Here is a 12,629-nt window from a genome sequence, read left to right as displayed (position 1 = left end):
GAGGTCATCAGTCCCCTAGAACGTAGAACTACTTAAACCTAACTAGCCTAGGGACATCACACACATCCATGCCCGAGGCAGGATTCGAATCTGCGAACGTTGCGGTCGCGCGGTTGAGGTGTAGTTCCTTTGGAAGAACCAGCTTCTACCCATCTTGTCGCACAGTTGTACAGAGTCTATCCCGATACCTCTCATGCTGCAGGCATTGCAGTACAGGCAATTATTGGGTGATCTGTCTAAATAATACTGCGTCATGCCAATGATTCAACCTTTTGAAAAGCGCTGAAAATGCTGGATTCGCACGTCCTCTGGGCTTACTGTACTTCGATCTCCAGCTGAAAGGCATGAGTAAAGTTAGTCACCTCCAGGAGCCAATATGTACTCACACCTTTCTACATCAGATGACCTGTCCACGATTAAAAGGTGGCAGAGCGTTTAAGAGGTGTCGAACCTCGATTGTGGAAGCTGAAATATGGCAATGAGAACCTCATTTCCCAAATCGATAGTGGAGTGTTTACCTGAGCAACCAGGACCGCTATTGGGAATTGATTTGTGGAAAACTGGATTTGGATGTGTCTTACTGAGACTTTGCTTTTGGATGAAAACTAGGGCTCCTTCTATTATGAAAGAAAGCTTGCTTTTGTGATTGCACTTTTCTCCACTAATTTTCGATACGATATCTACGCTACGCCCATAAAGTGGGGGGGGGGGGGGGGGAGGGGCAGGCAATACCATAGGTTACTTTTGCCAAGGATATACATACGATCTGGTCAAACTAATACTTAGCAAATGTGCAATTACTGTCGGAACAATGGCTCAGTGAGGTCCAATCATCGAACAATACTGGTGTAGGAAACAAGAAATAAGTGTGAGCTCCAAGAAAACTTTTGTAATAGTTTTCATAATAAAGCGTATCTAGTAATGCTAGAATCTTAATTTCTTGGCCGAATCTGTATCAGTTTCTTGGGGTGCGGGGGGTGGTGAAGTTCCTGGGCGTAATCACAAAAACGGAATTGAAACCATCATAGAGTCCATCATGGATGCTGCATTCAGTACTATTAAACGTCATACCTGTCAGAACGTCAAATAAAGTTTGAGGTAGTACATACTGCCACTGCACAAATGTTCATAGAACAACTAGTTTACACACCAACTGTGCATCTTTTGTGCTCTTTGGTTCCCAGGATCAGTGCCAGAATTTCATAAAACTTTCATCCCGTCTTGTAGATCGTACGAACGGCGACAGCTTGTACAGCTATGTTCGTTATCTCAATCTTTGCTTAAAGTGAAGCCGCGACTACTCGTTATCGGTATTTTCGACATTCATATTTCAGCGGACTCATTAATTACCCTGTCTTAGGTAGGTAGTGCCAGCTAGATACTGGTTTTGTTAGTTCTCAACTCATATACTACACTGAGTGCCCAGGAGCATCTGATCTTTCCTGGTCTTTTTAGTTAGATGTCTCAATTATCATGCAAGCAGTCTCTACTGCATGTGAAATCCCTCAAAGGAATGGAGAAAGGTTCTGTGTTCACAGACCAAGATCGATTTTGAAATCACAAAGCAATTTCTGTGTTTACGTTAATTGGTTCGGAAATAATCTTTATTGTTCAAGACCTTGAAGATCGCATTTTATTATTCGCGTTTATTACCAGTTTTGGCTAAAACTGTTAGCTGTCTTTAGTTCAGAGGACAACATTCTTTTGTGCTGCCTCCAACCAGTACGACACATTGTAATAAATTTTTTGCAGGTCGCATAGCTCAGTATTATTATACAGCTCGATGAAACATTACTTTAAAATCATCCAAGGTAAGTTGTTTAACAATGTAGGGATGTGGAGCTTCCACAAAATGTAGAACGATGTGTTCTACTAGGTGGTGATTTCATACAAAGAAACTGTATTCTGTTATATGAAGATAGTTATCAACTTTAGCCAAAATTAGTAATCAATCAAAATAATAAATTGCCAACTTGACCAATAAATTATTTTTTGAATTTATGAACTGTAAACAATTCTAGATTGCGTTTCTCCAATTTGATCATGTTTTGAGACACAGTTTATATGTATCAAGCACACATCTTCGACTAGCACAGAAACGAGAATGTAACTGCTCCCACCTGAGTCCTGGCACTGCAGTGACGGGAGATCCATTGGGGTGTAGCCAGGCGACGTCGGGGGGTGGACTTCCCCGCGCTGAGCAGCTGAGTTGCGCCCCTGTGGAGTTGGAGAAACGCAGGCGCGCCGGAGGCTCCTGTACCAGCACTGGCGCCTGCACTCCCAGCTGCCCGTGACACAAGCCTGCAACAGATAGAGAGGCACCCGATGAAGGGTAAGCACTGCCTAAAAAGCTTGATGGGAGTCACTACCGAAGTTGTAGCTGCTACAGAAACGCCATAGTCTTCTTTGCAAATCTACACTTGGCAGAAACAGTACCTGAGAACATTAAAAACGTTTACTTACTTACATCCACATCTGCATGGATACTCTGCAAAATCACATTTAAGTGCCTGGGAGAGGCTTCATCGAACCACTTTCGCATAGTGAGCTGAAAGAACGAACAACTATATCTTTCCGTAAGAGCTGTGATTTCCCTTATTTTATCGTGCTGTCAACAAAATATTTTCCCCTTCGGACGAGAAAGCTTGTGATTGGAATTTCGTGAGAAGATTCTGTCACAACGAAAAAAGCATTTGTATTAATGAAGTCCAGCCCAAATTCTGTATCATTTCAGTGACACTTTCCCATATTTCTCGATAGTAAAAAACATGCTGCCCTTCTTTTTTTCGATGTACTTCGTCAGTCTTATTGGGTAAGGATAAACGACGGCGTCACCTGCAAGCAACCTAAGACGGCTATTCAGATTGTCTCCCAAAACGCTTATGTAGGTAAGGAACAAGAAAGGGTCTGTAACACTACCTTCGGGAACGCCAGAAATCACTTCCGTTTTACTCGATGACTTTCCGTCAATTACTACGAACTGCCACCTCTCTGACAGGAAATAACAAATCTAGTCACATAACTGAGACGACATTCCATCAGCACGCAATTTCGCTACAAGTCCTTGTGTGATACAGTGTCAAAAGCCTTCTGGAAATCCACAAATACAGAATCGATCTGAAATCCCATGTCAGTGGCATTTCACACTTCGTGCGAATAAAGATCTTGTGTTTCACAAAAACGATGTTTTATAAACCCATGTTGACTGTGTGTGCTATTAGACCGTTATTTTCGTGGTAGTTCCAAATTCCTGATGCATATCGACGTTAATGATAAGGGCCTATAATTTAGTGGATTACTCCTACTACTTTTCTTGAATATTGGTGTGACCTGTGTAACTTTCCAGTCTTTGGGTAAGGATCTTTTCTAAAGCGAACGGTTGTATTTGATTCTTAAGTATGAAGCTAATGCATCAGCGTACTCTGAAAGAAACCTAACTGGTATGCAGTCTGCAGCAGTCGACTTGCTTTTATTAAGTGATTTAAGTTGCTTCACTACTCCGAAGATATTTACTTCTACATTCCTCTTGTTGGCAGCTGTTCTTGATTCATTTCTGGAATATTTACCTCGTCTACTTTTGTGAAGGCATTTCGGAAGGCTGTGTTTAGTAACTATGCTTTGGCAGCACTGTCTTCTATAGTATCTCTATTGCTATCTCGCAGAGAAGGCATTGATTGTTCTTTGCCGCTGACATACTTCACATACGACCAGAAACATTTTCTGTCAGATTTCGAGACAACGTTACGTTGTGGAAACTACTATAGGCATCTCACATTGAAGTCCGAACTAAATTTCTATCTTCTGTAAAACATCGCCAATCTTGAGGATTTTGCGTCTGTTTAAATTTGGCATGTTTATTTCGTTGGTCCTGTAACAGTGTTATGACCCGTTTTGTGTACCAAGGAGGATCAGCTCCGTCGTTTATTAATTTATTCGGTATAAATCTCTCAATTGCTGAGCTTATTGAAATGTTACCTTTCTTTCCTTGTGCCTTGGCATCAGCTCTGTATGTAAGAGCAGTAAATGATTTGACATTCGTTTCTCTTGTTTTCACATATACCAACATGGATCACATACAAAATTAGTGTTCTTCTATATAAGTTGTTTAATGTTATTTCAGTATTCTTTAATCTTTCTCTATACATCATATTCATTTTTGTCATGAACATATTTGTAAATTCAGTACTCTATTCACAACCTTATTAAGAAACAAATTATTTTGAATTCTTTATTGTTCTCAGAGTGTTGTGATCGAAGCTATAGTCCATTTATTTTCGAAGGTAGTGTAACATTTGTGTGCTTAAATTGTCTTCAATCAATGTGGATCTAGAACAGGTAACTACCTGAAATATTTTCTGTGTACTTTGGTAAACTTACCCATTGTATCTTGTTTTAAGTTCATATTCTAGTTTTTGCTTCTACGAGTAATACCTATAGTATATTATCTTCATAATTCATTGAAAACTATTAAAGCTGAGACAAACATTGTAATCAAAACGCTACCGTTCAATGTATTTGGACATTTAAAGCTACATCTGTTAACAAAGATATTTCTAGTCATATCGTCTTTCAATCAGTCTTTTGTTTTCTTCACACTTGGATCTAAAGCCAAAATACAAGAATCAGATGAAACCATTCTTTCCATTTGCAGGAGAGTTGAAAATTTTGTCCAGTCAGTCATTTTCAGCATACATGATGTTATTATGACATGTGAAGTCTGTTAAAGCTACAAATTTCAACATACGTACATGTGCACTTGAAAACGACAGAACTACTGAGCTTGACCAGAGGTGTATTTCGAACAAATTTATCAGCAGAAAAAATTTAACTTTAATTGATTTGTTCTCCTATTTCCAGTTTTCACAACACATTTACTAGTATTTTTTCTGCAAGATATTGAAACAGATTTCTACCTTTCCACATTTTCACGTATTTGTATCTTGGGTATTTTTTAACACTTTTCATTAATATTATCGTTTGTACCGGAATCTTTGCAGCTACTCTATTCTGTAATCTCTCTAATGTGAGTGCATTTATATGCCGTTCGATTTTATAAAAATCTCTTTAAATTATTTGAAAAAGCACGGTAGTTTACTCCAAGTCTGGCCAGTTTTCTTTCTTCTTAAACAGCACATTTCAACTTGTTAGTTTGCTGTGACAGCTTCCTTTTCTTTTTCTCTTACTAAAATCTCTTCATGAACTTGCTGTGTTGTTTTTTGAGTTCCTCGTCCGCTGTTTTACAATGAGCTTTTAAGTTCTTTTGTGAATGAATGATTAGCAACTATGCCTCAAAAGTATTTGCGTCCTCTGATGGTATCATCTGTGAGAGTTATTTCTCGTAACTCCTGCTTAACGTCTTCTCACCAAGACATTCTTGCTTTTCGTGGGCTTACTATATTAAGCAGTTTTATTGTTGATCTAATGCCGTCTATTCTGCATACGTGACCACAGAACTGGAAGTGTCTTCTACGTATTGCATTAGTGAACTTTTGTATTGCTGTTTATAGGTCTGTAGTTTTTGTTTTAATCCATATGCAATTTATATCACTGATTTAACTTTCTGGCTTCAAATTCCGATTACCAGACCACTGCAGTGGTATTACAACAGGAGCTAAACAGTGACTTTCATGAACTATCAGCCTGCAGTACATTATTTTTATTTCAAATTATCGCTGCATTCCTCCCCTAAGTATTACTTTATATATTGTATTTTTAGGGTATCACAAATTATGTTTATTGACTTTCTCTTAACGACTTCTTTGTCAGTTTTGTTTATTGTTTTCGTGTCTAGAGAATCGAAATCTGTAAATTATACAAGTAATCTGTTTCACATTCTGCGGGGTTTGCTGTCACCTCGTGGTGGTTTAGGATGCATACTTCCCAGAAGAAGAGAAGCGAACTGCGCCACTCTGCCGGCTGTTCCCCCTGCAGCTGAAAGGACGCGAACAGCCCAGAGATCTGCTTCCAGCCCCACACTAGGGGCAGGGCCATTAGCTCTGCACCCACTTGCCGCGACCATAACAGCAACCACAGCCTCTACGGGTGCGGCGGCGGCACTCAGCACCCAGTGCCAGAACAAAAGGCCCAGGCGGCGGGTTTCAAGGCGAGGCGGTCCATCAAAGGCGGAGGCAGTCGGAATGGAAGGGAAACGGCCGCACAAAGGGCGACACCTTGGCAGCGTTCTAGCGCCACGTGTGCACACTCCACTGGGGGATCTCTTGTTCCGTCTGAAAGCCGAATGCTCTTTAGGCAGACATCGAGGGATCCCTGATTCACACTCCATTCTGCAGAAGCACATACAAGCAGAACTAATCTCAACGTTGCTCCCCCTGACAAGAACCTTGTAGTCTGAGTCGTTTTCACCGTGACTGTGTAGGAAGCAGCTTCTACAGTTAACGACAGTACGGTGGCGTTGAAAGACTTCCTTTTCAAGCGTTTCCCCAGTTGGCCTCGCTACACCTTTTTTACCCTCAGGACGTTTGTGAAAATAGTCAGACCACTAGTGTACCAATAGAGAGAAGAATTTCATTCCGACTGTGTCACCAATTGCCATTTCTGTAATTAAGGAGCAATGGAAGAAAATTTCGTGCAAAAAATACTTATCGGTTGATCGAGTTCCTACACAAATACACGCAGATTCAAAGTAAATCTACAATGACAAATATATAAAAGTGCTGTCGAGCAATCTAGTTTGAGAAATAGCAAATGCTCTCGTAAGCCATTCGAGATTCTGAACAATTCAAAACCACATAAAATGTTTTCAGAGTCCAATTGCTAGACAAAACTGAAACATTGGGGTCTGTTTATGAAATAACTTCTGCCAGTTTTCGTTTTATTTATATTGTACACTGCATGTTTCGCGAAATAATTTCCTTTTTAAAGTGTGTTTTCTGTTTGTTGTGCCATTTGTTTGTGACTGCTAAGCTTACACACTACGTAACCTAAATTATCCTAAGGACAAACAACACACCCATACTCGAGGGAGGACTCGCACCTCCGCCGGGATCATTTATCTTAATAACTCGGATCATTATCTGCTGATGTATATTTATTATGCGCCATTGCTTTTATTTAAATTTACTTCAAAGCAACTGAAGAAATTCCTAGGTTCACTTTGCAGTTTGCCTGTAATAGTTTGTCTCCAAATTTTTTTGTGAATGCTATTTCAAGTTCTTCCAACAAATCCTTTTTTGACCTCTGTTTAGTCGTTGGAGTCTTTTTATATTTCGCTCTAATGTCCCAACCTAGTGTCCTGTATCGTGTGTGTTTGGGTGTTGCTACTAATATGTGCTTTATTTTCAATGTGGTCTGTACACATGGCGCTAAAACCTCGGTCTGTTTGCCCTAAGTAGAACATAAAGAATTCTTGAAATGTTGTTTTGGTATATTCCAGAGTCTGAATATGGGTCATGATTACTCTTTATGTTGTGTATTTGTTTTTCGTGTTTGTTTATTAGTTGTTGAATGCCTTATTTTTAGTTTGTTGACTTCGAAGGTATTTATAATCCTTTGTGATGTTCTGTTAATATATGAAGTGCTAGATGCAGATTTGCTTTTGTTGTGTGTTTTGTGTCTTCTTTACTTTGTATAGTACTGAGACAATCATGGAAGTAATATAGGCATTGGACGCTGCAGTCTGTGTCTCGACGTACATTTCTTATTCCATGTTTTCTTGGTTCACTAGCCCACATACTAATTGTTTACGAATATTGGGTGAAATTAAGCCGTAGGGATTGTGGTGTTTGTCATTGTATTTCTGCAGTAAATTTTCAATGTACACGTTGTTTCTTGGGATGCAAGGATCTAGAATGAGCCTTGTCGGTCCTTTCAGTCCATTTATTGACGAACCTACTAGAACAACAAATTAATTTACCGCAACGTTTACAGATTCGCTCTCGGGAACTAGTGGACCATTCAGTGACGCGGCACATTAATCTACCGGAAAGTTAACAGTTTCGCTTGGCGGAACTAGTGAACCATGTATTGATGAGCGTACTAGAACAACACATTAATGTACCAGAACATTAACAGGTTTCTTTTGCTGGAATTAGCAGGACGTTCAGTGTTGACCAGCCACCATGTCATCTGCTACTGGCGTCATCCAGACAGGGCATTGACGAGCGTTTGTGATCAGAAAACTTCTCTCCCAGCTGTTGTTTGCTTCCTAGACATTGGAGCCGTTACTTCACACTCAAGTTGGCTCCACGAGGCCAGGAAAAATACTTTGTGCTATTGTCATTTGAACCTGTATCCTCCAAGTGCTAGGTACACACTGACCACTCAGCTATGTTCTAATTTAAGCCATTTGTGTGTTAAACGACATTATCTCAAACTGTGATAGATTATTCTCAAAGCATCAATGCACTTATAGCATTATAGCAAAGCAAAGAGTTACTACAACAGACAGCACAATATATTTAGGATTTTCTTTAGACATATTTCCTTAAATGGTCTCACATTTATTTGCAGTATAGATATTGCACTCATTGTCAGTTACGGTGAGTAAACTTACATTCATTAATTCCAGTGCTGAAATTGTTTCTGATAAGAACTGATTTTAAAACATAAAACTGTTTTATGCATTTAGCTAGGTCTGAACTTACAGACTCGCTCAAATGCTAGCTATTATTATCTTCAGTTTCATTATCCTTCGGATAGTGCAGCGCCATTCCACATTAATATAACTGTTGTGTGATCCCAAAGGACACAAATAAAAATGACGTGGAATGATAGAACGCAGCCTCAATAGGCAGTGATCTTGCTCCTGCCAAGACTTGCTTTTAAAAAGTTACGTTATTTTCTTTCTATAGGCACATAACTATAATTTTAAGATTCTTGACTATAAAGGATGAATTAAATAATTAATAATTTACAGTCACTAAACCGTAACAACATTAAGTATTATTATCTGTCTGACCATCAGCTCATTCCATTGCAGAACGTCTTAAAAGTTTTAATGGTTTCAAATATGGAATTACACATAACCAATGACTACGAGATTTAAAATTACTCTTACCGAAAATCCTGCACATCCAACGAAAAGGGCGTATCTTGCTATTTTGTTTAATTTATACAGTCGGATATCTCAAGCTAGGATAAAAAAGAGGATGGGTAGAATGACGAACATAAACGTCGATGATGTGTGAGGGGGTCTAGGGTGAGGAAGGAAGGCACAGTTTAAGAAATATTTGTCTGTGTGTTGTCAAGGCACAAGTAACCGGAGTGGAATTAAGTGTGTTGACATTCTAATACTGGAATTTAGACGGTAAGAATTCAGTGTCAGGTTTGGTATGGGAGATTTTATATGTCGGTTACGATGAAGCTGTTATAACATTTTGTGTACCACCGAGATAATCGGTACATGATGTACAGAAGAGGTATTTGGAATTTGCATCCGAGAAGACGACGGTTCAAACCAGCATCCGGCATTCCTGATTTAGGTTTCCCGTGATTTCCCTAAATCGCTTCAGGCATATGCCGGAATGGAAAGAACACAGCCGACTTCGTTCCCCATTGTCAGCTAATCCGATGGGACTGATGACCTCGCTGTTTGGTCCCCTTCACCCAAATCAACTAACCATCGAATTTATACCATATCACCAAGGCCTTTTGTACTACAGGTAGACGAAGTCAGGACATTTTTTGCGATTTGATTCAAAAGAACTCTTCATTCGGTTGCCTTGAATAATTTCCTAATTATTGCTCGTAACGACTGCACCAAAACCCGCTAGTCATATTGTCCACAACTGCATATGAAGTATTTTCACTCAATTACAATTACAGCTGCGAGGAACGAGAAAGAATCGTCGAAGTGATATTGTATGTTGCTGAGACCAAGTACAGAGTTTAGTACTCATAAATACTACATCAAAACAGCACCTCCTTATGAGTTATTTCTGCCAGAGCAATTCTGGGGTGATGCCAGTACAGCCTACAGGTAAAGTTGCGGAGCGTTCATCTGACCGCCGGCCGCGGTTGCCGAGCGGTTCTAGGCGCTTCAGTCCGGAACCGCGTGACTGCTACGGTCACAGGTTCTAGTCCTGCCTCGGGCTTGGATGTGTATGATGTCTTTAGATTAGTTAGGTTTAAGTAGTTTTAAGTTCTAGGGGATTGCTGACCTAAGATGTTACGTCCCATAGTTCTCAGAGCCATTTGAACCATTTCCTTCATCTGACCAAATACAGAGGTAGCTCACAGGAAGATTAACTTCATTGCTCATCAGATAAAAGAGTCATAAGAGCAGTTTAAATTTACGGTGGAGATTATGACAAGTTATTGTTCGTTGTATACTCTACTAGATGGTAGAACAAGAGAGGAAGTGACAGTTTATGATCTGAAGTAAGCACAATGGCCCAGAGAGCATGCTTGTAGAGCGGCCTACCAGAACTACCTCGGGCGTGTCTGTGTTCCGGAGGCTGCCCGCAGAGCTCGCGGCTTGGGAACAATGCGGCAGCCCGCGGGAGACTTGTGGCCAAGTGGCCGCTTTGTCCGCCTAACTGATGCCCGCTCCAGGGAGCGGCTAGGCGCCGGGCGCTAGGCCACATAGCTCGCCCCTGCCGCGCCAGCATCCCGCCACACAGGAATCCACGCCGCTAGCTGCTGGCGAGGGGAGCCGCTTTGTCTCCCTTCCGCTAGCTGCCGCCTCGCTCCCAATGTCTGCTCTACAATACTGAACTACGTCTTTGTTTCAGCTGAGCATTCAAGAACGGGATAGAAGGCAGTTTGCCACAGCAGCTAATGTTACGGGAGCTAATAGAACGATCTTCTCTTGTTCTACACCCCAAGAGTCAGGCATTTTCCAATTGAAGTACTCTTCGTTTTCCTCGGTCTTCCTTGACTTTTTTTTGTATCTTGTGGTTTCGCGGGCCTATCTGTGGCTATTCATCCTGCTAACGTGTTCATTCCAGTGTGTTTCGATTTCATGCATTTCGCTCCCTAAGTCACAGATGATCAGTTCATTTCCAATGGCACCATTCTTAATTCAGTCTATTCTACTACATCATTTTACTAATTTCTGTCCGTGAATTAGGCTGTCTTGTCATTTATTTGTGAACTACGCCACACCTCCATTCAGTAGAGCAGTTATAGTACAGTAGCAATGGACAGTACACTAGCAAAATTTCAGTTGTGTAGCTTTCCATCATTTATTTCTCAAGCACTCATTTCTACTTTTATATATATACTTGAGAATTTTGATAACGCATTCTCTGTATGTGTATCACATCCACGTGTAATACCAATTTCAGATAAAATACTCTAGATGACAACAAGAGTGAAGCACTCAGATAATATGGTGATTTATTTCATTTTCATTTATTTCATTAAGAGTGTAAATCACGGTCCTGAAATGTAAGGTGAGTCGGATGGTATTAAATTTAATAACAAAGACGTCTTATTCTTACAGTCTTATTGGTAAGTAGTTGTTAATGTTATTTTAAACTGTATGAATAACATAACACACAAAAATTTCTCTAAGGTTATAGAGAATGTAACGCTTTACAGTTGTTAAAGTGGTTGTATATGATTTGTTTCTACCTATCTGAGGAGAATGTAATTTATTATTTGTATAATGCAAATGAAAAAAAAGTAATACAGTAAGTGTGGTAAAAATAAGTTGCAATGTGTAGAGGGAAGTGATATACTACATTTCATCATGTAATATAGTCTAAGTAGCTTGTTGGTTGATAATAGCCTGTTTCTGCTTATTTCTCCCGGCAGGACCTCGAGATATTTTCATCTGGAATAGTGTGCGTCTATGAAAGATTGTTGTGTTTGTGTGTACTGATTTATTACTTGGAGTGTTTCGTGTCAGGACTAGTTTGTCTAGTTGTTGGTAGTTGAGGTATATTCTGTGTGATACCTTAGGTAGATACACACCTGGTTTTATACATATTCTATACTAATTGAACATTTGATACATGGAATCCTTGAATTTTAGCTTTATATAGAAAATAAAGTTATGGTTGTAAATTTGTTGGTAGAAATAGAATATAGTTCATTGATACTTGAGTGGAGTATTGCTTAAATAACTGACGCAGTCCTAGATAGTGTGTGGCCTTTTTCCTCCGTATGCTAGTATTGTGTGATTTTAGAACTGAGTTCCCCTAAAGTGTCCCTCTCAACAGTAAATATACAGTTTTGTTGAGTGCTATAATCAGTTTTTTTCCTTTGCATCAATTATTCATTTTCTAAAGGTGTTGCGTGCATTTTGTCTCTAGTGCTGCTGTCGAGGTGGCTGACACCACTACGAGCAGGTCATCTGTCTTCGCCACCACGCTTCGTAGCGTGATGTCACCGTCCAGGGTGTTCATCAAGGGAACGAATGCTGTATCCCAAAATATTGGTTCGCAGATCGAGCCCTGTGGACATTCCTTTGTTATTATATTGTGCATGTCAGCCTTCTACTCCGCCAATCTGCCTCTGCAGTAGTTGAGGAGGCTATTGTAGAGGGAAGATGACAACCGCATTTCCCTTAACCTAGCGAAGAGGGGCGGCCACCACAGAGTGTCAAAAGCCTCGGCTATGTCGATTAGTTTGGTGGTCCCATATTTCTAGCTGATGTTATTTTCTGCTGTCAGTGCTTGATTAACTACATCTTCTATTGATCTAGCTTGCCTGAAGCCGAAATG

General features: G+C 40.1%; 1 protein-coding gene across 1 annotated transcript in view; it reads right to left on the bottom strand.

Moving 5' to 3' along the window:
* The window catches only part of LOC126297397 (Down syndrome cell adhesion molecule-like protein Dscam2), a 184,564-nt gene that overhangs the window by 32,259 nt on the left and 139,676 nt on the right, over positions 1 to 12,629 (bottom strand). The window contains exon 3 of the mRNA XM_049988194.1: positions 2,121 to 2,301. Within this exon, the coding sequence (XP_049844151.1) occupies positions 2,121 to 2,301 (181 nt within the window). The remainder of the gene's footprint in view (positions 1 to 2,120; positions 2,302 to 12,629) is intronic.

The sequence above is a fragment of the Schistocerca gregaria genome, chromosome 1, assembly GCF_023897955.1.
Source record: "Schistocerca gregaria isolate iqSchGreg1 chromosome 1, iqSchGreg1.2, whole genome shotgun sequence".
Classification (NCBI taxonomy): Eukaryota; Metazoa; Arthropoda; class Insecta; order Orthoptera; family Acrididae; genus Schistocerca; species Schistocerca gregaria.
This window is presented reverse-complemented; position numbering and strand designations above follow the sequence as displayed.